A 27,602-nucleotide genomic window follows, 5' to 3' on the forward strand; every position below is an offset into this window, starting at 1 on the left:
GCTCCAAGTATAGCAAAATTCTGCATCCACAGAATTGTAAAATACACAGTTGTGCATATTTCAGCTGTTTTCCACATTATAAGGAATGGATATAATTTGGTATCCCTGTACCAATGTTATGTCCTATTGCAGAATCAATTAAGCATCTTATTTTCATGTCATAGGCAAAGTCTTTGGGGTCAGATTGCATTTAAGAATATATCAAATTGAAGAATATATTCATCCAAACTGGGAAAAATTATTTTGAGTCTCATGTAATGAAAACAGAATTTAACATCCAATCGCCATAAAGTAGTGGCTATATTTGGGTTATTTTGGGGCTGTTGTCTTTTATTTCTTATTTGCTAGTGTTTTAGGGCGGCATCACCTTTTGTAAAATTTCTGTGCAGCTGGCTGAAGTTTCCCACATTTTACATGCCAACCTTATCTTTTCACAGAGAAACTGTCCTCCTGCAGTACGCCTTTAATCTAAGTTTTTCCCTTTTCTTGGTGAGAATGTCTAACCAGACTCTTTGTTTTTCAATCAGTTTCTGCAACCTCCTCAGTTTTGCTGATATATATATCACATATACACACAATATCTTCTTTCCTGTCCTCTGTCTTTCCTGACACTCCACCTCCCTGTTTTGTATTTGTTGAAACAATCCTGTTTCTGATATTTCTTCTACATTGCAGCTCCTTACTGACACGACTATCTTAAATTCGATTCAGGGCGTTTCAGGTAAGCAATGTTTCCTGTCTAAAGCAATCTTTGGCTGTTTTGCATAAACAAAGCAATTAGATTATTTGCAGCACATAAACAGAGATTCCTAAATCTCCCTGATCAGTCAGTCTCCTGATTTTAACTATGTTTAGCAAACTGCAATGAAAATAATTTTCACAAATCTCTTTCAACTGTTCTCTGAAATGCTTCACAATCTAGCTGCTTGTTCTGAAAAGAGCCAAGTTGCCGGATGGCTGTTTGTCCCTTGCTGTGTACACTTTTCCCTCATCCCTCTGAATGCTTGTGGCTCAACCCTCTACATAGAGCATAATTAAGTCTAGAACTGTGCAGTGGAGTTATCTGATTCGAGTAAATTATGTGATTACAATTATTGGACCTTTTACTTGCTATAACGCAAAGGGATTGAGGACCATAATTCCTGGTACACTGTAATTTTGTGGAGCAAATGTGTTTTACAACACACCCAGGATGTGGTGGAAGGTGCATTTGGTGTTCAAAGCATATCATCTTTTAGAGTTGGAAGCAAACGTACACCCATTTTTTGCTGGCATGTAATTGAGAGCACACTCATTATACCCAAGTTTAATTTTGAACTTATGTTACAGCTTCCAAAAGCACAGGATGGTAAATTGCACAGAACAAGACAATGCTAGCAGCCATCTTCTGATAAAGATCATAAGTTTCTGTTGAAATAATTTTAATGAGGAGTAATTTTCATATTATGCTATTTGTATGATCTTATTTATTTTGAGATCAAGACTTAAAAATTATATAATTGTAACTAAAACGTCAAATGGGTAATAGTTATACATATTAAGCATTCATCTGCTAACATCAATAACATTTTAATATCAATAACACATTAGCAGATAAATGCTTAATACAATGTATAACTATTACCCATCTGATGTTTTAATTACATTTGACGTAAATTGGGTTAATCTGTGTTAAAATAACATTTAGGAAAATTACACTAATAATGCAAACTAATTTCTAGGACTCCAAAAGTTACAATGTCACAATAAGATACAAGTATCAAAAAATAACATACTAAGTTGTGTAGTAATGGATTAGCACAATGTTTTCAGTCTAGTTTAATATTCTCTAAATTGTAGTGAAAACATATGATTTCCCTATATATAAAAAGGTTAATCCAAAATGCAATATATGCAGTATTAAAAACCTACATTTTCTGGCAGACCATGCCCCAGATCCCATGAAAAATAAGTCCTGTGCATGAAGTACACCCACATCTGGAATTGGCAGCTCAGCCCTGCAAACATCTGCTTCAAGGAGGCACTGATCTACCATCAGTACTATCTATCTAGTACAGATCTACCATCAGGATAACAATATCTGCGTGAAATATAATGCAATGTTAGCGGGAGAATTTTATTTTGTAATCCACAGTGAAGTTGTTTTAATATTTAGGACAGATGGCTCTGGTGCTGTTGCCTGGGCAATGCTTGAAACATACGAACTGATTTGATAACTTAGACGAACGGGAGATGCTTTCATTCCATTTTGTAGGAAGATTCTTTAAATCCCACATTCCCCCAACGCCAAATAAAAAGCAGTTGCGACTAGAATGATGAAGACTTATTTACATCAGTTCGTTTGCAGTGGCCAAAGCAGAAATTGTTCTTTTTTCTGACTATGTCCACATGCATACTTGGATTGGAACAGTGGTGTGTTAAAGATGTTTGAATCTTTTACACACAATCACTCAAATACGAGACCGTGTGAACTGGAGGACATATCCCTTCAACGAGAAGTACAATTTAAACGAGTTCACCTTAGTTGGTGTTTATTGTCTCCAGTGTAGTTAATAACAGTTCCAGAAACTCGCGACAGTGCACAGACTGAAATCATGGTCAAGAGCAAACTCACCGCAGCTTTAAAACCGCAGTGCTGTCCTAATCGTCCAAGGGCAGAAGAGAGGGAAAGGTCGAGATCCTGCAGCATCTGGTCACTTCCCCAGTCGCTCAGGGCTGGGACTGGGGACAGCAGGCGCCGCTGAGAGCCCAGCCCCTGCCAGTCCGTCTCCAGGTCCTGGGAGGCTCTCTGACGGCGAGAACAAGGCATCAACGATGCGAAACGCGTGAGGCAGTGCCGAAAGAGAGTGACTGCACAAACTCCATTCATTCAGCAGCCCATTGGAGCGTGGCACAATGTAAATGTACAGTTGGGAACTTTCTTCTTTCCGGTAGGAACACGGCAATTTCTCCAGCAGGTTGTCCTGCTGCATTCATTTTGCCGTTACCGACATGGGGCTGGGTACTGCAAGGATGGTAAAAACTGTGACACATCCAAGACTCACGGGATAATAGAAAACAACACTCAATCCAAGGTGGCTTAGCTGAACTCGGAGGGCAGCAAAGACAACGTTAGAGAAATTGTGTGTGGAAGTGACAAAGACACTTTACAGTGTATGAGGGGTTCAGCAATCCAAGAGCTAATTTGGGGGCACAGGTGGGCGAGGCTTTGGAAATGTAAGTAGGTGGTCTTGGTAAAGGAGGAGGTATGGCGCCGGAAACTTAACCAGGGTTGAATAGGACAGGGAGATAATGAGAACCACAAGGACTCGGCCAATTCAAACTTGAATTGGTATAAATAAAACACAAAAGAGAAATGTTTAGGATCTGCCTGAAAGAATGGTGGAGGCAGGTTCAATCGAGGAATTCAAGAGGGAATTGGATTATTATCTGAAAAGGGACAACGGACAAGGCTACAGGGAGAAGGTGGGAGAGTGACACTGGAAGAATTGCTCCTTTAGAGAGCCAGCACAGAAATGATGGGCTGAATGGCCTCCTGTTCTGTAACCATTCTATGATTCTATGAAGTAACAATGAGTGTCAGTTGTGGGGTTTTAGTCTCTGTTTTTCCCTCAGGTTTGACATCACCAATCATTCCTGCAAGCAAAATCTCCCAGTTCCTTTGCACAATCTACACAGAGTCCAGGCTAGGCTCATAGCCTAACTCCCTTTGGGAGTGGCAGAATTTGTGTTTAGTGTTTAGCTGTGGCCACTAGAGAACAATGCAGGTGGTTTTCCAGGAAACGGAACCCAGACACACACCTAGCACTCTCAGATGAATTTTGCAACCTTCAGGATGGGTAATGCCAACTTGCCCTTTGTGGTCTAGGCACCTGTGAGTCACATATCAATGGAGGAAGCTCCTCTTGATCCTGACAAATTTGCCGCAAAGGATCCTGATGGGCCCCTCTCAGCAGTTGCACCAGGATGTGCTTCATTTTACATTTTCAGGATGTCTCCTTATCCATTTAATTAATGTAATATCAGACTAGCCTGACTGCACTCGTTAGTCTATCACAGACTTTTAAAACCAGTAAGTCTTACAGCTTCTGAGTTCAGGCTGCACAAAACACCCTAACTTCTCTCTTCCTGGGGATTGATTTTAACTTTCAAGTAAATAGTCTGTTCCCTCCAGCAGGCTTCCTGAGCTGTTTTGAGGCCTAGCATTCCTGCTCCTCTGGCCTCACGAAAATGTAACTTGGTAAAGGTTTTAGGCCTGTTGAGAACCAGCAACAGTGCCTTTCAGATCCATTGGATAGGCCATTCAATATCCAGAACACATGGGCGGAACATGTGCAGCTCTCACTCCAGCTGCATGTCAGTTCAAGTTGCATTATGACTCCTTACCGTGCAAATCAGGACTTTATGATGTGGTTAAATGTTCTTCCACATGAACATGACAAGCATTCTAGTTGTTCATGGAAAGGCCCCTTTAAAAGTAAAGACAGCTGAAGCAGCAGAGTTAGCAGAGCGTTAAGCCTAACCACCCCATTTTGAAATGGTTACAGCTTGTTAACATTGATTTGGGTTGGGTGAAATCAGGTCCAAGACTCTTATTAAGAACTTCTACTCTAGGTCAGTAAGGTGAATGCTCTCCCACTGACACTGTCAGTCATAGATGACAATCCAATCTTTCCTGTTCCTTCTAAAAATAGTAGTCAACCAAAGTCACTATCCCCAGTTTGAGGGTATATCTTTCAGGAGACTGTCTGGATGCATGCCACCCTGTGCAAATTGAATGCCAAGATGCCACAATGGCACCTCTGAGGGATAATGGGGACATTCTAAGAGAACAGTGTAATGTTTTCAGTTTGCAAATAATGTTTCCCCAAATCCCCTGTAATTCACTAATTATCATTTCAAACCATTATGTTAGGCTTAAAGAAACTTGCACATTAAATAGCCAAGATGATTAATTCCAAGGAAATAAAAAAAAAATACTTTGTGTATCCTAGAGAGTTAATTTCTTTCATGATAAATCTGGCATTATAAGAGTACAAATTTAAAATAGACTCAACACAGGCAAAATCAACTTTGTAACGGAATATTTCTGAACTATGACAACTAGTTGGAGAAAACAGTTCAGAGTAAACATACTTGTAGTTGAGAAAGATTCTATACTAACTGCATGCACAGAACAAAATCATCATTCAGCTTTTCCACCAAGATATTTCATATTTCAATCTACAAAATCTTATTCCTGGCAATACTTCTATTTTTGCAATCTTTGCTTCTCTCTGCTGAATTACATCTCAAGCAACATACTCACCTAGAATTTCCATGCCATTTTGCTGTAGTATCAGAGTAGGTCTTTGAGGGAAACCAAGGGATCAGTGCAGGAGTGGGAAGGGAAGGCATTGCAGGTGATTCTTTGGCTAAAATTGGATAAGTAAAGATGGAACCAAGTGAGTGCTGTCCCACCCAGCTGGTTGACAGTGGAGAGGCTTTGGAGGATGGTGTGGTCAGCCATGTCAAAGGCTGTGGACAGGTCAAGGAGAATGAGCAGGGACAGTTTACCTTTGCCACAGTCACAAAGGATGCACTTTGACAACAGCAGTTTTGTCACTATGGCAGGGACAAAAATCTGACTGGAGGAGTTCAAACATGAGTTGCAGGAAAAATGGAAATGGATTTGGGAGGCAACAGCATATTCAAGGACTTTGGAGAGAAAAGGGAGGTTGGAAATGGTATCTTACAAGGATGGTGAGGTAAGATGCTGGTTCTTTGAAAAAAAGGTAATGAAGGCAGATATGAAGGAGACAGGAAAAGGAGAGCGAACTGTTAACAATATCAACTAACATGGGAACCAGGAGGGATAGTTTAATGCAAATAGGATCGAAGGAACAGGATGTGGGTCTGATGAGCTCTGAGACGGCATGAGGGGAGGAAGGAGAGAAATGAGAGAATAACGTAAGTTCAGGGCTATGGCAGAGGGCAATCTTCAATAAAGTTTGGCCCAGTGGACGAGGGGGAAGGGGAGAAATGGCAGGAGCAGTTGATTGGATGGTATCAATCTTAGGGCAGAATTTAATGGGTAGCTGAAAAAAATCGATAGGGAACTTGCCCCCGCCCCAGGTGGCTGCCTCACATTTTGTTAATGCTCCAAGGATGTTAATTGGCTGGAGCTGGGCTTCCATCCCCATCTGGGGAGGAAGTCCCACCTCCAAGACCTGCCAGACAGGCTGGCACCTCTCTGATCCACAGAGACTCAAGAAGCTCAACATCATCCAAGACAAAAAAAAACAAACTGCTCAATTGGCACCTCATAGACCACTTTAAACATTCACTCCCTCCACCACTGGCTCACAGTGCACCAGTGTGTACCAGCTACAAGGTGCAGTACAGCAACTTGCCAAAACTTCTTCAACAGCACCTCCCAGACCCACAACCTCCACCACCTAGAAGGACAAGGACAAGAGACACATGGGAACACCACCACCTGCAATTTCTGCTCTATGTCATACACCAGCTTGACTTGGAACTATATTGCTGTTCCTTCACTGCTGCTGATCCAAAATCCTGGAACTCCCCCCCACCCCCCTTAACATCACTATGGGCGTACCTACACTACATGATCTGCACTGGTTCAAGAAGGTGGGGATGAATTAGGGATGGACAATAAATGGTGCCAGCAATGCCCTAATCCTGTGAATGAATAAAAAATAAACCATGCTCCAGTTAAATGAATGGCTTGTATTGCAACTGCTCACAACTTTGGGGGACATGGGATTAAACTAGCTAATGGGTTGGGTTTTGGACAGCAGGCTGGCAATATTCACTTGCCCCTGCCCATTAATCCTCACATGAGGCCCAGTCCAGGCCAGGCCTATTTAGCATCTAGATGTCCGTTAACTGAATGCCCTGGGGGCCGCCCAACTGGTCTCTGGGCTGAGAGAAGGCAGCTCTGAATTTTGGAGTGGCAGAACTCCTGGTTGGTTCAATAAAGCATGGAGAATAACTCCTGCCGCTCCCAGTCCCACAAAAATAAAGAGGGACTTTCCGTTAGAATCCATCCCTGCCAGGCCACCAGTTGATAATGGTTGGAAGATGCAGGATGCCCTGTTCAGTGCAAAACATGGCAACAGGTGCCCTATGTAGGTCATCAGACCCAGTTTGCATTTTAAATGAGCCTGTTGTCACATTCAGTGGACAGGCCAGCACCAAGTCCTGAGGACCATCCCCACGGCCACAGGATGGTAGGCCATTGTCCACTGTTTTGGTGTTCCACTGTCCTGTGTATAGCAGAATGGAGAATCAGTGTGTGGTTCTACCTTTCTCCACAGGCAGTCCTGTTGCTGAAGCTGACACATCAGTGAGGTAAATGCAGCAGTCCAAGCAAATACTGTTAGCAGGGTTTCAACCACACTTTAAATGGTAACATGTAGGCCCAATAAAAGGACCATGGTGCTCATTGTACCAAACTAGTTCAGTGTCTCTGTGTGTTTACAACAGAGTACCACATACCTCAGCATCAATCAGCATCCTACAAGTTAAAGTTACACATTGGAATGGATTTGAGCACAGTCCAAAGTGAATGGGACTCACATTTGCTCTGATCTCAATTCTTCAGCAACCTATCAAGAGATATGGGGATTTGGTGGCATTGTCTCACTGCTCACACAAGCAGGGAGGTTTGGGGTGTGTTTTTGTGTGGAACCATCAGTACATGTGCTAATAAGTGGAGAAGGTGCTACACTGAGATCTTGTCATGTAATCAGCAGAGATGAAGTAACCGATTTAATTTTAAACAAAAATGTACATCCATGTTATCTAAAATGTCAAAGGATATTACCTACACAAAATGAAATGGAATACAGAATCAATAAGTAGCTATAGTGTATTTAGTGTAGTATCTAAAGCACATCAGCATTTTAAAAGTTTAAAATGTTGGCCATCAAGATATAACGTCTTAACAAACAACAAATAAATGAAGAATGTCAGGGAACAAACCCCTGTAGTCAGTTGCTGAGTGATGTCACCCTCTCAGGACTATCTGCCCTCAAGACAGTAATCACTTTCAGCTGCTGCTCTGCTCACACCCACTGACTGAAAACTCCTGGAGAGCAGATGTTAAGAAAAGCGTATGTTGATTCAAGAGGGAAACATTCCTAATGAAAAAGTAAACTAAAAAATCCATTTGTTTGTCACATTTCTAATTATTTAATATAAATGCTATTCAGATTATTTGAAAAACAGAGCCCAAACATGATGTAACATGAAGGATTAAACCCCTTCCCATGTAATGTGTTGAAGAAAAGTTAAGTTTTTTTAAAAAATAGCATGTGATTTACTTGGAAGAAGTTGGACAATCAATTCAGTTCTTTTGGGGCCTGTATCTAAAGAACAGAACTGTCAATTTCACCTAAAGTGACCACACTAATGAAGAAAATGTCACACTGATGTATTTTGGGGTGCCATTTGGAATTTGGGACTGGACATATTCCTTGGCAAAACATAGGAAACTTCATTACCCACCTAACTATGCTATTCTAGACCTGGAAATGCTGGATTCTAATGCTGGATATATGAAAAGGAAAAAAAAATCTATTCTCCTGCACTTTGATTAGCAATAACTATATAATATATAGGTTGAATGAATTAAATGCTTCACTTGCACCATATTCTATTACACTATAGCCTTCAAAAACAGCCAGCATTTGTAATATATTGTGCGCAACCTAAAATTCAGGTGCAACTAAAGTCCAGTTTTATGACATAAAACAGAGATCAATAAAGGTTATTAACAATTAATTATATATAATATATAATTGTAATATATCTCTATCATACTTCAGGTGACATATTGTCATAATTGCAACTTACTGTTTCACACTTGAACATAGGTATAAGAAAAAGTAAAGTCAATGTATAGAGAAACATATCCAGCAACAAAGATGAATTTGAACTGAGTTCATGAGTCAAATTTTAAGAAAGAAAGAAAGCCAGGCTGACATTGCATTATTCCAAGGATGTAGTAAGAGCAATCAATATTAAATTTACCTGAAGAGGCAGAGCAATTGCACCTGTTGGCCTTATAGCAAGTTACACACAATTCCACTTTAGCAACAAACTAATAGATTTGGTGTAAGGTTCCCATCCTTGCAAAAAAAAGTGTATTCTCCACCATACCATGAATGAAGGATTTTTTTATTCACAATAAAAAACACTCAATGTTAAGATGTTCCTTTGCCCTGCTGACTAACTTCCTGGTTTCTGTGTCAATGTCCTACTACATCAGCCTGAATTTGTTCATCTCTCATATCAGCTGTCTTTATTAACCTTGAACAAAGCTGTCAATTGGATTCAAATTTGTGCCAGATTATGGGCAGTTTCTGTAATGAACATACCCTCATTGACAATTAGACTGATACTGTCTAAACTCAATTCATGCAGAACTTTTAAACCTGCCAGAGACAGCAGAATTTCATACCAATGATGGCTCCAACTGAGCCATCATCCCCGAGTTGAAAGGACTGGAATCTTGCCTACTGTCCCATCCGGTTCCTCCAATCTAAATTATTCGTAATATTTCTAGTATATTTTCAAAATAAAAATATCTTAGTGAATATTTTTATAGCTTTGCAACTCACACATAAATCAGTTTACATAGGCTTGTAATGTTTTGTGGTTGTGAATCAGTGTAAAAATGATTTTATTTCCATAAATATCCCTCCACAGGAAAGTTCTAAAGCTACACACATAATGGGTCATAGCAGTCAGAATGTTTCACAGAATAAAATCCAATCATATTATTTGAACCATCTTATTCTATATTTCTTAAGGAACCATACCTAAAATCAATTATATTAATTTAAGGTGGATTAAAAAGCTGCGTATAACTTAATTGAATAAGTACGCTAAATATATATTTTATTAAAAATACTTACTTTGTAACAATTTGCTTATATCAGGAACTTCCTCCATCAGAATCTGATTCTTCAATTCCTTCCATATGGAAATCAAGGATCGCTCTTCACCAATCATCAAATTCCAATGAACAAAACCACTTTCCATTTGCTCCCAATGTAAAGGGTTGCATTGAACCAAATTAATTCCCATCTATTCTTATTGCATAGAGTCCCAATGTACAAACACAATTCTCATTCTCTCCCAAACTGAAGAAATCGGACAACCCAAACTCCTTCCTATTGTATAAAACATGACACATGCTTACCTGAACATACAAATGTTTGCGTCTGTCCCAGTTCGTAACGCTCAATACTCTAATTACTTCGGTGTTAAATTTCTTCCCGCAGATTTTGTTCCCAATTTTGTAAAATTAAATTATTGTATGTCGACCGAATTGATAAATAATTAAATAATCTACACAATGATATGCAAATAGAATATTTAGGTGACATCTACATAAATTATATTTCAAGTATAAATATTGGCACGAGCGTACTATTTCTCGGCAAATTCTACGTTGCTCACGCTGTGCTTGAATTTGGAAAGCTTTATTAAAATCACTGTAAAATCTCCAAATGCTGATTTCTGCTGATATATTTAGGTGATATAACTGTGTGTTTACTTAACAAAACCGAACATCCCAGAAGTCTCCCTCATTTCCCCATTATTCAATCTCTACCCTCACTCTCTTGACATCTGTTTGATTATGTTTGTACCAAGGGTTATATTTGATGTAGACAGCCTTAGGTTAATGGCACAGCGAATGCATAATGCTGGCTTGCGAACAGGAATGGGCATCTGAACATCTATAAACCAGGCTCTCAACATCATTACCAGAATATAATTATGTAGATTTGATTGTATATAGTCATAAGGATGTTCATTGTTATCATTTCTCAAATTCTTTTTATGGTGTGGTTCAATGTAATAATAATCATAGTACACACATGTATGAAATTAACTAGTTTATTTGTCACGTGGAGATAAACCAAATTCAAGCCAAACTGCTTTATCAAGCTACTTTTGTCAAATATTTTCATCTTATTAAAGCGAACATTCTTTATGATTTGTTCCCTATAAAAAAAGAAATTTAAACGAAGCTCTAATGAAATTATTTCGATAAATGTAACATCCTCTTTTGCAGGCTAGCTAACTTCACCAGCGTCAGAAAGGAAATTCTCTTAAGTAAAACCAGACATTGCAATGACATAATGTTCCCAGGACAATCACACATGATAGTTATATGTATGACCTACATCTATAAAAGTAATAGGGTCTTGTTATTGCCTCTCAGCAGATAAACAAGCTATTAAAGACAATTACAAATGTTGAAGCGTGCAGTTATTGTAGTCTATCATTATTTAACGACATTCCAATCCACCATACCATATCATATAAACAGATCTAAAAACATTGATATTCATACATATGAACATCACAACAATAACTTCCTCGGGATCCTGATTTTTATTCTTACAGTTTATTAAAATGCTGTATTAAATAAACGGATACATTGTTTAAGACTCAAGTGTTGTAAACGTCGATTTCTGCTAGAATGTTTTATATGGGTCATTTATATAGTGTATTCAAGACAGAGATCGATAGATGTCTAGGTATTAAAGATATCAAGGAAAATGGGGATAGTGCGGGATAACGGCGTTCAGGCGGAGGATCAGCCATGATGTAGTTGAATGGCGGAGAAGGCTCGAGGGGCCGAATGGCCGACCTCTACTCCTATTTCCTATGTTCCTGTAACGGGGAATGTTCAAAACCGGGTATTGAAAGTCTTTCCACATTCTAATCTGTAAAGGTCATTTATAATGCTAACTTTAAAACAATACTATGCTTTTTACTGGCGATTGGTATCATTAAATATTAAAGTTGGCTTCTCACCCCACGGGCTTCAATTGAACTGTAACCGTGCAAACCGACTCGCGTGTAACGCTCTAATATGTCAGCAACTCCACGTTACTCTATTGCAATAAATGCGATGACTTCATCCTGCCTTCTGCCCCTGTTCTATATGAAGTGCCCCTCACTCATGTCCCGCGGTCCAAGCGCTCCTCCAGGAGCTGCCAAATCCAGTGGATCACACGCTGGGAATGGGGCCCTCAGCCCTGGGGCTTCCACATTACAGGCAACCATTACATTCCCCACCATCATAAGGCAGCACTGCTTTACACCCCCACCCCCTCCACTTTATTTTGTGTTTCAGTCACCACATCGGCACTGACTTGCTCCACCGGCTTTATGTTTCATCTGCCATATGAGTAACTACAATTTAATCAATAAAAGTTTCTCGCCATGAGCTGCAGCTTTTAAACAAAGCAAGAAACTGAGACGGGGGCGGGGGAAGCACATTTAATCCATCAAATGGTGTCAGGCTGCAAAACCCGTGTCCGTTTCTGCAAGAAAAACAAACAGGGCGCTCTGTGTCTTTCAACAATCTCACCCCAAATCCCCGCTGAAATTCGGTCATAAAGATTCTCAGTTTAAACATTCCCGTTTCCAGCTGGAACCGGATTTAGGGATATCGATTGATCACTTCTATGTTTCCTTGCTTAAATATGATGCATAAAGTTTTTAACGAATGTGTAAGTTTAGAATTACAGACGCATTGACACTCAGGTCAATTGTATTCCGAATGTACTGGCATTTGGGATTTGGGCAATTGCAGTCTGTCCCTTTCCACGAGTTTATTCGTATTGTTGTACATCTGCAACATCTAAATATTTGCTTCCATCGGTGTATAAGACAGCGGAAGGAAGGGGTTAATTTTTTTGGTTCTGTTAAATGAATGAACATAGCGATGGCATTACGTAATATTTTAAAAGACGAGCTCGCGGTGTGGGGGATCAGAGCTTAAATCAGCTCCAGTTCCTTGTTGCTTTACACACCACCCTGTTTAAAAACAGCCACGCGCTTTCCTTCAAGGATTTTCAAAGGACTTGAGCGCAGGAAGATCCCAGTTTACCGGCGGACCCGTGCAGCGCAAACAAAAAAGGAAACAGATAGTTTGTCAAATTCAGTTGGTCCCAGCGCTGGGGTAAGTTTTACCTCGCGAGTTATATTTCTTCTTGGAGAACAATCTGTGGCCTTAATCGCCAGAGAATTCGGGGATTTCTGGTCCATTTCAGCTGGTGACATGATGATTTATAACAAGATGAGAACAAGTTATGGGAAACGTTCTCATTTTATAGAAAGTTTAATGGGGGAGCTGGAGCGACCAGTAAAACGATTGACGAGGGAATTAGAATGATGATGCAGATTCTTCTTAGCAGCGTGTGAAAGGAGAATCGAGTTTGTTCTATAGCTTTCCTCAACAGTAAACATACTTTAATCCAACAGATAAGGAATCGGAATAATGTGAATTGGCTACAACGAGATGTGTAAAGTGGGGGAGAGTCGCCTGGTTGCAGGGCTTGGGCAGGAGCTGGGCACGTGTGTTGAAATTGTTAGGTGAATAAATTCGGGTCAGGAAGACTCATTCATTCACGCACTTGTTGACATTGCAATGTTTTATTTTTTGTATTTGGGAAGAAGTTGGCCCGAGTCTGTCAGAGGGTTTGTTAGTCAAGGCAAGCCCGTGATAAAAATCAATTGAATTTTGTATAAGAAAATAGATCTGTGGAAAAACGAAATGAAGTTATTTCGTTAGCTCGGTTAGGACAATGGTTTGCGTTACCTCCCGAAAAGAAAATGGCCAGAAGACAATCATTATCCTGGTAACCTGACGCGAGAGGAAGTAGGTTAGCCGTGTATTAGAATGGCTTTAAGTGTTAATGCTATGCTTCCAAGAAATACCGGTATACACGTTGCACATTGAATAATGACGGGTGGGGGTGGAACTAGGTCACTAGGTCATGTAGTGTCCTGGGTTACTAATATCCCTGAGGTCCGGAAATTCGGTGAAGCTCAATCTGCTGGGTAAAGGCCTCCTCCTTCAGCAGATTGTTTAGAGGCCTGAGTGAAGTAAGATTGTCCATTTCACCCAGTGCAGGAACACGAGAAACCAGAAGACAAAATCACCGACAGTGAATCATTGATCCCACTAACTGGACACCGTCAGGGAGTTTATTATTATATCAGGGTGGGACTCTCCCGCTATTGGAAAGAATGTCTATTGGGAGGGGTTTCCTATCGGCAATGACAAGGACTGTTGGTAGCATCAATGTTTTTGTTGACGATGTTAAGTTGTCACCAGGCAATCTTCCTCGTCAACGCCAACTGCAGACAGCTGCTGCTCGGTACCGATCAGGGGATTGAGGCACCACTAATGCCAGGACAACTTTCCCTCCGCTCCAGCACCGACCCAGCCACTAGGCCAGAAAAATACTGGTTAATGGCCACCTCTCAATTAGAAAACGTTTATATCCCACTTTGAGGAAATCTCCTCCAACAGATATGAACTCATATTCGCAGACATTCTGATAACATAAAACTTTTTTATTCATTCACGGGGCCAGCATTTATTGCCCATCCCTAGTTACCCTTGAGAAGGTGGCAGTGAGCTGCCTTCTTGAACCATTGCAGTCCATGTAAGTACACCCACAGTGCTGTTAGGAAGGGAGTTCCAGGATTTTGACCCAGCAACAGTGAAGGAATGGCCATATATTTCCAAGTTAGGATGGTGTGTGGCTTGGAGGGAAACTTCCAGATGATGGTGTTCACATCTATCTGCTGCCTGTGTCCTTCTAGATGGAAGTGGCCATGGGTTTGGAAGGTGCTATCTATGAAGCTTTGTGAATTCCTGTAGTGCATCTTGTAGATGGTACACACTGCTGCTACTGTGTGTCGGTGGTGGAGGGAGTGAATGTTTGTGGATGTGATGCCAATCAAGTGGGCTGCTTTGTCCTGGACGGTGTCAAGCTTCTTGAGCGTTGTGAGAGCTGCGCTCATCCAGGCAAGTGGAGAATATTCCGTCACACTCCTGACTTGTGCCTTGTGGGTGGTGGAAAGGCTTTGGGGAGTCAGGAGGTGAGTTACTCACCATAGGATTCTGAGCCTCTGACCTACTCTTGTAGCCACAGTATTTATATGGCTAGTCCAGTTCAGTTTCTGGCCAATGGTAACCCCCAGTGTGTTGATAGTGGGGAATTCAGTGATGGTAATGCCATTGACAATCAAGGGGCATTGGTTGGATTCTCTCTTATTGGAGAAGGTCATTGCCTTGCACTTGTGTGACTCAAATGTTATTTGCCACTTGTCAGCCCAAGCCTGGATATTGTCCAGGTCTTGCTGCATTTGGACATGGACTGCTTCAGTATCTGAGGAGTTGTGAATGGTGCTAAACATTGTGCAATCATCAGCGAACATCCCCACTTCTGACTTTATTTTTTTTTCATGTTCTGCAAAGCTTTAATATCATGAGAACATAATTTTAACAGTTTTAACATACGTTTTATACAATAATATGCAGTGTGCATTTTCAAATACAGAGTTCAATATTGTACAACATTTACAGATGCTACGTTTCATTATAAAAATCAAAATAAATGAGCGAAGAAAAGGAAATGGTATTCTGGCAGCCGATCCCTTTCTAATCTTCAGAAAGCAGATGCATTTCTCTGGTTGAGGGGTTTGGCTATCCTGAGTTGTTTTTCTTCTTAAAAATCATCAGTCCATTGATGAAGCAGCTGAAGATGGTTGGGCTGAGGACACTGCCCTGAGGAACACCTACAATGATGTCCTGGAGCTGAGATGACTGACCTCCAACAACCACAACCATCTTCCTTTGTGCTAGGTATGACTCCAACCAGCGGAGAGTCTCCCCACCCCACGATTCCCATTGACTCCAGTTTTGGTAGGACTCCTTCATGCCACACTGGGTCAAATGCGACCTTGATGTCAAGGGCAGTCACTCCCACCCCTCAATAAAATTAAACCCTATCAGCACTTATCACTGAGGCACACATTCTTCCCTCCTCACCTTGCTAGTAGTGGCTAAGAGAAATGAGCAGCAGTGTGGGTGGATGCTCAGAGGTGTGTGTGCTCCTGCCGAGTGGGAGATGTTCTGAAGTCACCCTGTGTGTGACAGTGTGAGTGTGCCTGTGTCGGGGGTGAAACCAGCAGTGGCCCAGCGCATGATTGTTGCAGAGCAGACGGAGCTTTGTATTTAACCTCGCTGCGCTTCTTTCCGAAAGTACCTGACGCGACATGGAGAACGTGGTTTCTTCCTCAGCGCTGACATTCATCTCAGTTGGTACAAAATGAACTGATGAATTTTTTAAAAGGCCTTGGTATTTTTGAAACATTAACATAATGTTATAAAGTATTTCGTTTATTTTAATCGAAGGGGTTTCTAGAAGTGTTTGCGATGTTAAATGCAAGTCACAGGCACGGAAGGCGCTCATCTGCTCGCCTCTGAAGCACCCCCTGGTGATTTGTTTCAATGGTTTGCCGTAAAACAAACAGGACTAATTTTAATCACTCCTTCTCCAAACATCCCCTGTTGAAATTTGAATACTTCTAACAAAATTATTCCCATAGAAAATATGTTACAAAATATACCGATCCTAGGAATCACTGAGTGGGTAAAAGTATTTTGACGACTCGGATAATTCTGTATACATCTAGTGAATAAAATGTGATTACATTTGAACAGTTATTTAAATCATTAATTTTATCAGCACAATCAAACCTTCTTTGTGAATATGTCGAATGCCAACAGAACCAATCCTTAGATTTAAATTAATAAATAATAAATAAGAGTAACTTCTCCAGCTCAAAAGAAGAATTTGCTTGATTTTTACATTAAAATTCGCTGCTCAGATTAAGTAATAGAATTCGGCAATGCTGTGCTAACTATTCGTTTCCATGATCTCTCCATTGTCCATTCATCTCTTTCGCTGCTGTCTCAAATTCTCTCTGCTGCCCGTCTGTTTCTTTCCCCGGATCTCTGCCTTTCTTCACCTCTGCTGTCTGTCTCTTCCCTGTCTGTTATTCTCTCTTCAACTGCCCGTTGCCTGTCTGTTATTCTGGCTTGGCTGTCTGCCGTCTCGCTGACTACATGCCTATCGGTCTCAGTCACTGGTGATCTGTTGTGTGTTTCTATCTCCCATTGCTTCATGTTTAAAGCCAGCCGCTTTCTTCCTCTGGGTCTATGCACTGTAGTCCTGCCCCCCTCTATCTCTGTGGCTACTTCATTGTTCGTTTTAATTTGTAAGGGGTAGATACAAACTGCAGCATATTTCGGCGCCATTGGACTTTTCCCGATCAAAGGTCGGAAAGGGGGATGGGAGGGGAGCAGATCTGATTTCTGTTTTCAGGGCTGGGCGGGCTTTAGGCGGTGTGCTCTCAGTTAACCATTAACTGCAGCCCGGGAACAGAGAGCCCCAGAGAGCAAGTACAGATTGGGCCGCTCTTCGGACTTTCAAATCTGAACTTTTGCTTCCCTTTTAGAAAATCAGAATCTTATCCAAAAATGCACAGATACAAGGCGCAGGCTATGTCTTAACATTTTTTTTTTCAGATTATCTACACGGAAAAACGTTTTTACACATTTATACAAAATGTAACTGAATATATGTGGAATCGGAAGTACAACTTCAAAATCTGCCCACCACAGTAAGTTTGGGGAAGGGGTGGGGGGAGGAGGGGTCAGGATGTAGATCATACACAGGACTGCAACAGAATGTAGGAAGGCATTAATAAACTTGCAGAATGGGCATATAGTCGGTAGGTGAACTTCAATGCAGATAAACTTGGAGTGGTATAGGTAGGAAGAATAAGGAAGCCACTTACTGCTTGGAAAATATGTCTCAATAAGGTAGAGTAGCAAAGGGATCTTGGGGTACAGATTCACATATAACTAAAAGTAGTGGCAGGTTGAAAAGGCCATTAAAAGTGAAACAAAGCACTGGGGTTCAATTCTACAGGGATAGAATTGAAAGATGGTTACCTTATTTTAACTGGAGAAACAGCACCTCATCTTCCGACTAGGCACTTTACAGCCTTCTGGACTGAATATTGAGTTCAACAACTTTAGATCTTGAACTCCCTCCTCCATCCCCACCCCCTTTCCGTTTCTTCCCCCTTCCTTTTGTTTTTTCCAATAATTTATATAGATTTTTCTTTTCCCACCTATTTCCATTATTTTTAAATCTATACCTTTTATGCCCTGTTAGTCTTTCCACCCCACCCCCACTAGAGCTGTACCTTGAGTGTCCTGGCATCCATTCTTAATTAGCACATTCGTTTAGATAATATCACCACCTTCAATACCTCTTTGTTCTTTTGTCTGTGACATCTTTTGATTATCTGCTCCTATCACTGCTTGCTTGTCCCTACAACCACATCCCCCCCCCACCACTTCTCTCCCCCCACCCCCCCCACTTTAAACCAGTTTATATTTCACCCCTCTCCTAATATTACTGAGTTCTGTTGAAGGATCATGAGGACTTGAAACGTCAACTCTTCTTCTCTGCTGATGCTGCCAGACCTGCTGAGTTTTTCCAGGTAATTCTGTTTTTGTTTTGGATTTCCAGCATCCGCAGTTTTTTGTTTTTACCTTATTTTAAGCTTGTATTGAACTTGTAGTAATAACAGTAAAGACTGAACATATTGAGGTTCTTTTCTATAGGAGAGGGAGACTGAGCTGAATTACTGGAGGTTTTGACGGGGTAGATGTAAAGAAGGTATTTGCACTTGCAGGGGAGACTAGGTGCCATAAATATAAACTAAATAACGAATAAATCCAATAGGGGATTCAGGAGAACTTCTTTAACTAGAGAATGGTTAGAATGTGGAACTTCTACCACAAAGATTAGTGATTAGCATAGATGCACTTAAAGGGAAGTTAAATAAATTTATTCGGGAGAAAGGAATATATATCACCTTTAATTTCCTTGGAGTTGCTCCCCCTTCCCCACCACAACTATGGAGGTGGGACAGGAACTCTGCAGCAACAGCGGACAACAACTCAGGACGTTCTTGGGCCTTGTTTGTTCATTTTTCACTGAAAGAACTGCTCACCCTGATAGCTTGTTTAGTTATAGTGTAAAGGTAGTTTTTAATTCGTTTCAGATTTAAAATAGAACATTTAGCTGTAGATGCAGTAACAGAGATTCTTAGAGACAACTCTGATGCCCAGGAGAGAGCTGTATACATATGGGCCTGCTAGATGCAAAAATAACCACAAGCCCCAAGCATTTTTAAACAGAGTTTGTAATTGCATTGGAACTAAATTCTTTGTACCTAGCATGAGGGTCTCACACAGCTTCACTGTGGAGCTAGATAAGGTCCACAGGAGATTTGGAATCCAACTTTAAAATAAGTTTGCATAGTGTACAGTGAACTCAAGCCTCAGGGTGCTTTAGTGTTGAAAACCAAAACGGACACCCAGAAAGCAGGAGAAAGAAAGCATTATATTCATAGGAGCCGGGGAATGAAATCAGGTATGGGGGGCTTGTGGAGAGGTGGCAATGAGGGCTCAGGGATCAGAGGGAAATAGATTGCATGGGGGGGGTCAGGGTTTTGCAGCTCAGCCAGGTGGGACAAAGGGGGATTCAGGGGATCAGGGTTTTGGGGCTTGGCCGGTTGGGAAAGAAGGGATTTGGGGTTCGAGAGGTCAGACCTCCAGCCAGATAGAAAGAGGGAATGGGGAGGGCATGCATTATCTGCAGAACCGGGAACAACAGCAACGCAAGTGATTGGGAATGGCACCGAGAGAAGAGCTGTCAGTGAAGGGGCGAATGAAACCTGGTGTGACGAAAGTATAATAATCCTCATAATATTTTTCTGGTTTATGGTGAAGTAGGTTTATGGGGGTAAGTATAGTTGGGTCTGTCTGTGTGATTTAATTACATTTGTAGTCAAGTAGACTGCAAGTTTAAATCATCAAAAGAAGCTAGGTGCTTGACATGCTAATGAGTAAACATGGATGCTGGCTTAACATGTAAGGTGTAAAGGGAATTTGCATTTGTAGATAAATGAAGGGATTATTTGGATTTCAAAGGGATCTTAGTTTGTTTACAACTAGCCAGATAAGCAAAGCTAAGGAGTGTGTTTATTTTTCACAAAGGCAATATTGGCAACATGAAAGTTTTTATATTATGAGGAAGATATAGTTTCAAAGACATATGGAACAATAGAATTTACATACTAAAAAGAGAGAAACCTATATAATGGAGAACGAAAGGCTATGTGGGAGAAGGCCATGTAAGATCTAACAGGAGTGTGTGAAATAACCTTAATGAAGCCTCCAGCATTTGTGCATAAGTCTGCTATATAATGAAACTGAAGTTTGGGAAAAGCCATTTGGAATTCCACTGTCAAGTGGGTGTTGTGTTAACTTGCTGATTCTGTTTTAAATCTAAAATCTATTTTGGACTGTTGCTTTGAAGGAGGTGTAACTGGGGTCAGGTTAATTAGGAATTTTAGGAGTTATTATAGTAAGTTAGTAAGTAATTGTAGTCTTATATATGTGCTTGAAATCTTTTATTTTGTTAATAAATATTTAAATTTAATTTTTAAAATCTCTAAAGGTCTTGGTGGACTTATTTATTCTGAATTCAGTGCATATATCTTCTCGTAATGAAAACAAATTGCAAAACCATTGTGAAAGCACCACCAAGCTTCCCTTGTGGATTTGGTCCACTTGACACACATCATCTGCCATGTCATAACACTTAGCACCTTACGATGGGTACATAATAAAAAAATTGTTTTCACCGTTTGGTGAATGGGGAGCAAAGGAACAGGGACTGAAGATTCTTGCTGGAAGAACCAAAGAGCGGTGGGGGGAGAAGGAAGGTTTTTGAACTGAGGGCTATTAGACATGGGATGCTTCATCGCAAGTGGCTTTTGAGGCCAAGCCTAGGGTATTTAAAGGGAAATGGGATAAATATTTGGAAAACAATGGGGAGAATGGGGTTAGAGGAGCGAGCACCTGTATGAGCACAAGCAACAGGGCTGAATAACCTCCTCCTGTGCTCTAATTTCTATCAATACCCATGTGTGCTGTGCCGTTTTTAGGACAATGTGTACTGTTGGAAGTGGCCCAAATACTGAACCCACTGCCTTTTGTCTGATCTCTCAGTTTGGTTTAGGTCTGATTGAACCGGCTGATTTTGGCAGCAGAGTTGTCACCTTCACAAAGAATCTGAGTCCCGATATTCCGCTGCCAATGGGTTGGGCCCCATAACTGCGTTGTGCTGATGTGATTGCACCACTTGCTCTATTTTAATTACATCACTGGGTGGAAGGGTGAGTCAGTTCCTCCTCTCTGCCTATGTGCTGGATTTAGTTTTAAAGTCGAGCTTCTAGCCGCGCTTACCCTGGGAATAATTTTCGCTGACAGGATGGACCAGCTTATTTAATTTAAGTTTCATGATAAAAAATAAAAGTATAAATTAAGTTATTGTCTCGTGTCAAATACATGATTGTAGTTTACAGTACCCATTGAAATTTTAAAAAAAATCTTTGTTCACATTTCTTCCACCACTCCCCCTTCTGTTACATGTATCAAATTCAGCCCCTAACGCACAACACTCTGAACCTGACCAGCACAAAGTAACCCAGAGTAAACTACTTGTCATACTCTTTGCATCTTCCTTGTGCCAAGCTCAAAATCCCACCATGTAATTTAGGGGTACTGGAAAGCATCACCTTCACATTATTGGGGCACGAACACACTTCACCTTCTGTCTTTTTGTTTTTTTTTTCAATAGCTGCAGAACAGAGTGATAGTCACAGTCAGTCAAAAATGTCTGAATGTCATTTGGTTTTTACACATGAAGTTCTAATGATATGGAATGCACTGCCTGAAGGATGATGGAAGCAGATTTAATAGTAACCTTCAAAAGGGAATTAGATATATACTCAAAAAGGAAAAACAAATACAGACCTGGGGGAAAGAATAGGGAGTACAACTAGTTGGATAGCTTTTTCAAAATGTTGGTACAGGCACGAAGGGTCAAATGGTCTCCTTCTGTGCTGTAAGATTACATTATTCTATTCTATGGTACACAATCAAAAAGAGTTTCTACACCATCAATATTATTGAATTGTAAGAGTGTTCTTTCTTTGAATTAGATTTTGTTCAGTAAAAATCAAAGATTTGTCAAAGGACATCAGATCAATCAACTCAATCCTGAATGTTCCTCATCAGCTTGTCTACGGATCAAGAGCAGCGCAGTAGGTAGTTGACAGTTCAGTGGAATATGTACAACTTGGTTGGAGAAAGAAATGTTTTCTCTGAACATTATGAGGAAAGATTGGAGAGGCTAGGGTTGTTCGCCTTAGAACAGAGGAGGCTGAGGTGCGAGCTAATTGAGGTGTACAAAATTATGAGGGTCCTAGATAGGGTAGACAGGAAAGACCTGTTTCCCCTAGCTGAGGGGTCAATTACCAGGGGGCATAGATTTAAGGCAATTGGTGGAAGGATTAGAGGGGACATTAGGAAAAACTTTTTCACCCAGAGGGTGGTGGGTGTTTGGAATTCACTGCCTAAGTTGGTGGTTGAGGCTGAAACGCTCAACTCACCTGGACCTGCAACTGAAGTGCTGTAACCTACAAGGCTACGGACCAGGTGCTGGAAAGTGGGATTAAAAATGAGCAGCTAGTTTCTTTTTTTCTCTCTTTTTGGCCAGTGCAGACATGATGGGCTGAATGGCCCCTTTCTGCGCTGCAACTTTACTATGTTTCTAACATTTGCCGCTTTCTGAGAGTTTGTTGTTCTGGACCCATCTCTTTACCTCTACATAATCATTTTTCCAGTTTAGAATGAATCATCCTCTCTACTGGCTCACGATAAAGTTACCAGTCACCTCCTTTCCAACTTCCTCCTTCGCAAATACCATCACACTCCCTCTTTATTAAATCCTCATAATAGTCCTATTATTTGTTGTGCAAATTCAGAAGTGAATGCACACTTGAACTTTTCAGAATACAGTATATGTATTCTCGTCAATCGAAATCTAATGCTGCCATATTGTGATCAGTCTTTTTGTGCTTATCACATTATTCCTTTTAGGATTTTGTTCTCTTTTTCCTGAAGACTTTTTCATACGTACACAAGTATGAGCATACCAACAGAAAGGAAAGAAATGATAAAACTGTCTCCATTCTTTTCCCCCGCTGTGTTTTGTTTACATGCATTCAGAACTTTGTTTGCAAATTCATGTGATTCATTTTTTACTCTCATGATATTTCTTCTCAATCTTTTTGTGTATTTCTCCTGTTGTCTTTTCTGATTACTTATCATATTGTCTTAGTTTCTTTCACCTCTTGTTCTTTTATTTCCATTTCTGCTGTTTTTTTTTATCTTTCTACTTTTCTTCAAGACATTTTCAAATTTCCTTAATTTCTTTTAATTCTTTCTTTACTCTCCCAACTTTCAATAGTCTCAGAGCACAAGATAAGCAGCACTCATACATACAGAGCATCACAACCGACGTTGACAAAGGAATCTGACCACACCTAGAATACTGTGAATAGTTTTGGTCCCCTTATCTAAGGAAAGATATACTGGCATTGGAGGCAGTCCAGAGAAGGTTCAGTAGGTTGATCCCAGAAATGGAGGGATTTTCTTATGAGGAGAGGTTGAGTAGGTTGGGCCTGTACTCATTGGCGTTTAGAAGAATGAGAGGTGGCCTTATTGAAACATATAAGATTTTTAGTGGGCTTGACAGGGTAGATGCTGAGAGGTTGTTTCCCCTTGTGGGAGAGTCTAGGACCAGAGGGTATTATATCAGACTAAGGGGGTCACCCATTTAAGATAGAGCTGAGAAGGAATTTCTTCTCTCAGAGGGTAGTTCATCTGTGGAATTATTTACTGCAGAGGGCTGTAGAGGCTGGGTCATTATATATATTCAGAGCTGAGATAGACAGTTTTTTAATCAGTAAGAGAATCAAGGGTAATGGGGAAAAGCCAGGAAAGTGGAGTTGAGGATTATCAGATCAGCCATAATCTCATTGAATGGAGGAGCAAGAACATTGGGCTGAATAGATTGCTTCCGCTCCTACGTCTTATGGTCTTATGAAAGATGAGCTTTCTCTTTGAGCATTGTAAATATTGGGAAATGATGATCTCGGGATTTCTTGTCTTAATTTGAATTCCCACCAAGGTTCTCCACAAATATTTAGGTCCACCCAGACTGCCCTGGTTTTAAACTGAGTGGCTTTGCTAGGCTACTTAAGAATCAACTATGTGATGTACCACTAGAGTCACACGTAGGCCAGACTGGCAGGTTTCCTTCCCAACATTCCTAAATTGGTGGGGTTTTTACAATGTTCATGATAAATATTTTCTACTGCCTGCTCACAAATGACCAGATTTATGGAATTAAAATTCGCAACTTGCCAATGATAGAAATTAAATTGACATAGTAGGTTGGCAGTCCACTATGATAACCAACATCTGGTGGTACCTGTGCAAACTGTAATGCCATTTTTCATTGAAGTTTAGGGCTAAAGCACATCAAATTTCCAACTGAATATTGTTAAGAGAATTTAGTATCCTTTTAAAAAACACATCTATCAAGAGAGAGATAAGAACAAGGAAAAAAGAGAAACTTAACATTTAGGTAGATGTTTATGAAAAAAAATTAAGAATGAAAGTATTCCTGTATTTAACACCAGACAGCCTGTTGATGAGAAATTGTCAAAGTGTTCATTGATTTAAAAAAAAGGTCCTGGTACATTTTTACAAATGGTGGTATATTTTGAATTGAATTTTCTTTATGACATGAAATCTTTCAAGAAGTTAAAGCCTCACATCGTGAAGCAGCTGCTCTAGAATCCAACAATGCCATTCACCATGATTTTAAAACAGTTCTTTCTTAATCATGCATAAATTGTATGTTCTGCATAGCTTCATGAGGGCAGACCACAGCTATACTGCCCCTACAACAGAATTATTTGGACCAAAAAACATCACTACTCTAAATGCAGTACTATAGTGACAAGTACAATTGCATTTGTTGAAAACTTCTTTTGGGATTTCTTAACCGCCAAAGCAAATTTTAAAGTGTTTACTAACAGCTTAGCACAAAGGAAAATTAGTGCCACCTGTTACTTCTCACAAATTTCCATTCTTGTATTATTGTGAGATTTCTGATAGATTTCTGGTGCTAACAGCTGCCCTGTGTGATTATTATATTTAAGGTAGATTACACTTCAATACCAGTAGGGGGTAGCATTGCAATAAGCTCAAAGAAATGACTTCTCCCTACCCAGTTTCTGTTGACTCATTGTTTTGTAGTGTTGACACAGAAAATTATGTTGTGCAGCGTTACCAAATACATCTCTGTTTACACAGTGAAAGACAATACTTTAACTGGGCTGTACCTTATGCTTCATCTATTTATCACTGTACAAACATGCCTGTGTAATTTCCTAACTATTTGAACTATGTCTGATCACACCTATACAATCAGTTAAAGTTCCACTGAACTATGAAATCAAATCAGGACATTCTTTTTCTATAATTTTGCACCTTCTGCGTCAGATGTGGTTTCATTAAAAATAAGTGGCTAAAAATTTGCTTGCACCCATCAGGTGTGGGTGTTCAATTTTAAAAATTCATTCACGGGATGTGGGCATCGCTGGCTGGACCAGCATTTAATGTCCATCCCTAGTTGCCTTTAAGAAGGTGGTGGTGAGCTGCCTTCTTGAACCACTCCAGTCCATGTGGTGTGGGCACACCCACAGTGCTGGTGTTCCCATGCATCTGCTGCATTTGTCCTTCTAGATGGTAGAGGTCACGGACTTGGAAGGTGCTGTCAAAGGAGCTTTGGTGAATTCCTGCAGTGCATCTTGTAGACTGGACACACTGCTGTTACTGTGCATTGGTGGTGGAAGGAGTGAATGTTTGTGGATGTGGTGCCAATCTAGCGGGCTGCTTTGTCCTGGACGGTGTCAAGCTTCTTGAGTGTTGTGGGAGTTGCACTCATCCAGGCAAGTGGGGGGTATTCCATCACACTCCTGACTTGTGCCTTGTAGATGGTGGGCAGGCTTTGGAGAATCAGGAGGTGGGTTACTCACTACAGAATTCCCAGCCTCTGACCTGCTCTTGTAGCCACAGTATTTATATGGCTGGTCCAGTTCAGTTTCTAGTCAATGGTAACCCCCCCGGGATGTTGATAGTGGGGGATTCAGTGATGCCATTGAGTGTCAGGGGGAGATGGTTAGATTCTCTGTCGTTGAAGATGGTCATTGCCTGGCACTTGTATGGCATGAATGTTACTTGCCACTTATCAGCTGCACTGAATGAAAGGAGGCTGCTGCTGTCAGTGCTGCAATTGGAGAGAAAGGAAGTGGAGCACCGGGGCAGAGAAAGGGATCCATAATTTGTGGATCATGTCTTAGTCATAGAGGTCAACGGGAGGAGAGAAACTATGTTTCTCAGGGGGTTCAAAGGACCTCAAGGAATTTCCTCCAAAGGGAATGGAAATAGGAGGTCAGGGAAGTGAACTCCAGAGTCTGGCCCAGAGAACCTGGCAGCAGTGCTGGAAAGAGTTTAATGGCTACACGTGGGTGGTCAATGTCTGTGACTGCATCTTCAAAGGACATCTCAAAACCATTGGGCCACAAACTCTCAGGTTGCTCAATGCACTACACCGCCATCACTCAACCAGCAGCAGTTCCTAGCACTCAGGACTTCCGCTTGACTTTCAGATATTCCACCTCACCCCTACTCATGTACCAATGCTGCCAGCCTCACATCCACCTCTCACTGCTTGCACTTACGGCAGGGACATTGCCCAAACACAGTGCAGGACACTCACTGATATTCTGCTCTCTCTCCTGCAGGGCAAGGCTGCCCACAGTGGGAAGGAGGAAAATTGAACTGGTGGACGAGAAGGATGCCTCAACCACTGAACCCAACAGAGAAGCTAGTGCTGCGCATCATGAGTTGGCTGTGACAGAGTCTGCACCATCTCGTGTTGCCGAGAACATTCAGGATGACAGTATGTTACTCCCTTAGGCCTTTCTGAACTGCCAACTCGCTCTCATCCTGCTATCTGTCATGATGTGTAAGCTGCTAATGGTATGACCATGGATCTCTTGCTTTGCATCCCCCTCCCCTCACCCCAAGTCTCCCCTTCTGATTTACTGTTTTCTGATACCCAAGAACTGTTGCGTGCCCAGCCACTACAAACCCAGGAGAGAGAGAGAGAGAGCAACATTGCAGCACTGGTGGAGAAGCCCCTTCACTTGATCGGACAAGTGCAGTCACCAGCTCAGATACAGGCACCTTAGAGGCTAGTATCGAGTCAGGATCTGCATATGGTAAGTCATTGGGTATGAGTAGGCTGAAACCAGGCTAAGTGGAAAGGATCAAAAACAAAAATACGTGGAAAAACTCAGCAGGTCTGACAGCATCTGCGGAGAGGAACACAGTTGACGTTTCGGTCATGGGTCAGGGGGACTCGAAATGTCAACTGTATCCCTCTCCGCAGATGCTGTCAGACCTGCTGAGTTTTTCCAGGTATTTTTGTTTTTGTTTTGGATTTCCAGCATCCGCAGTTTTTTGCTTTTATCCAAGTGGAAAGGATAGTTTATTTACCAGCTCACCAGAGGGAGAGGTCACAGATGAGCTTGGAAATAGCAACTCATGAGAAATTCGATGAGGCAGTGTACAGGAAAACACTGATGAACATGTATAAGGACTACCTGTTGTCACTGTCACTGAGTATGAAGGAGTCCAGCTC

General features: G+C 41.1%; 2 protein-coding genes across 4 annotated transcripts in view; one reads left to right on the plus strand and one right to left on the minus strand.

The window, feature by feature from the left end:
• LOC144681708 (uncharacterized) overlaps positions 1–2,874 on the minus strand; it is a 61,463-nt gene extending 58,589 nt beyond the window's left edge. For both annotated transcript variants that reach the window (XM_078543592.1, XM_078543591.1), the window contains exon 1: positions 2,615–2,874. The gene's annotated coding sequence lies outside the window, so the exon portion shown is untranslated. The remainder of the gene's footprint in view (positions 1–2,614) is intronic.
• A 9,923-nt stretch (positions 2,875–12,797) lies between these two features.
• The window catches only part of LOC144681709 (filamin-B-like), a 164,580-nt gene continuing 149,775 nt past the window's right edge, over positions 12,798–27,602 (plus strand). Inside the window, exons 1-2 of one of the 2 annotated variants that reach the window (XM_078543593.1) lie at positions 12,798–12,994; positions 21,982–22,083. In XM_078543593.1, the coding sequence (XP_078399719.1) occupies positions 22,044–22,083 (40 nt within the window). In that variant the 5' untranslated portion in view covers positions 12,798–12,994; positions 21,982–22,043. The remainder of the gene's footprint in view (positions 12,995–21,981; positions 22,084–27,602) is intronic. The other variant, XM_078543597.1, reaches the window with a different exon arrangement.

The sequence above is a fragment of the Cetorhinus maximus genome, chromosome 6 (assembly GCF_964194155.1).
Source record: "Cetorhinus maximus chromosome 6, sCetMax3.hap1.1, whole genome shotgun sequence".
Lineage (NCBI taxonomy): Eukaryota > Metazoa > Chordata > Chondrichthyes > Lamniformes > Cetorhinidae > Cetorhinus > Cetorhinus maximus.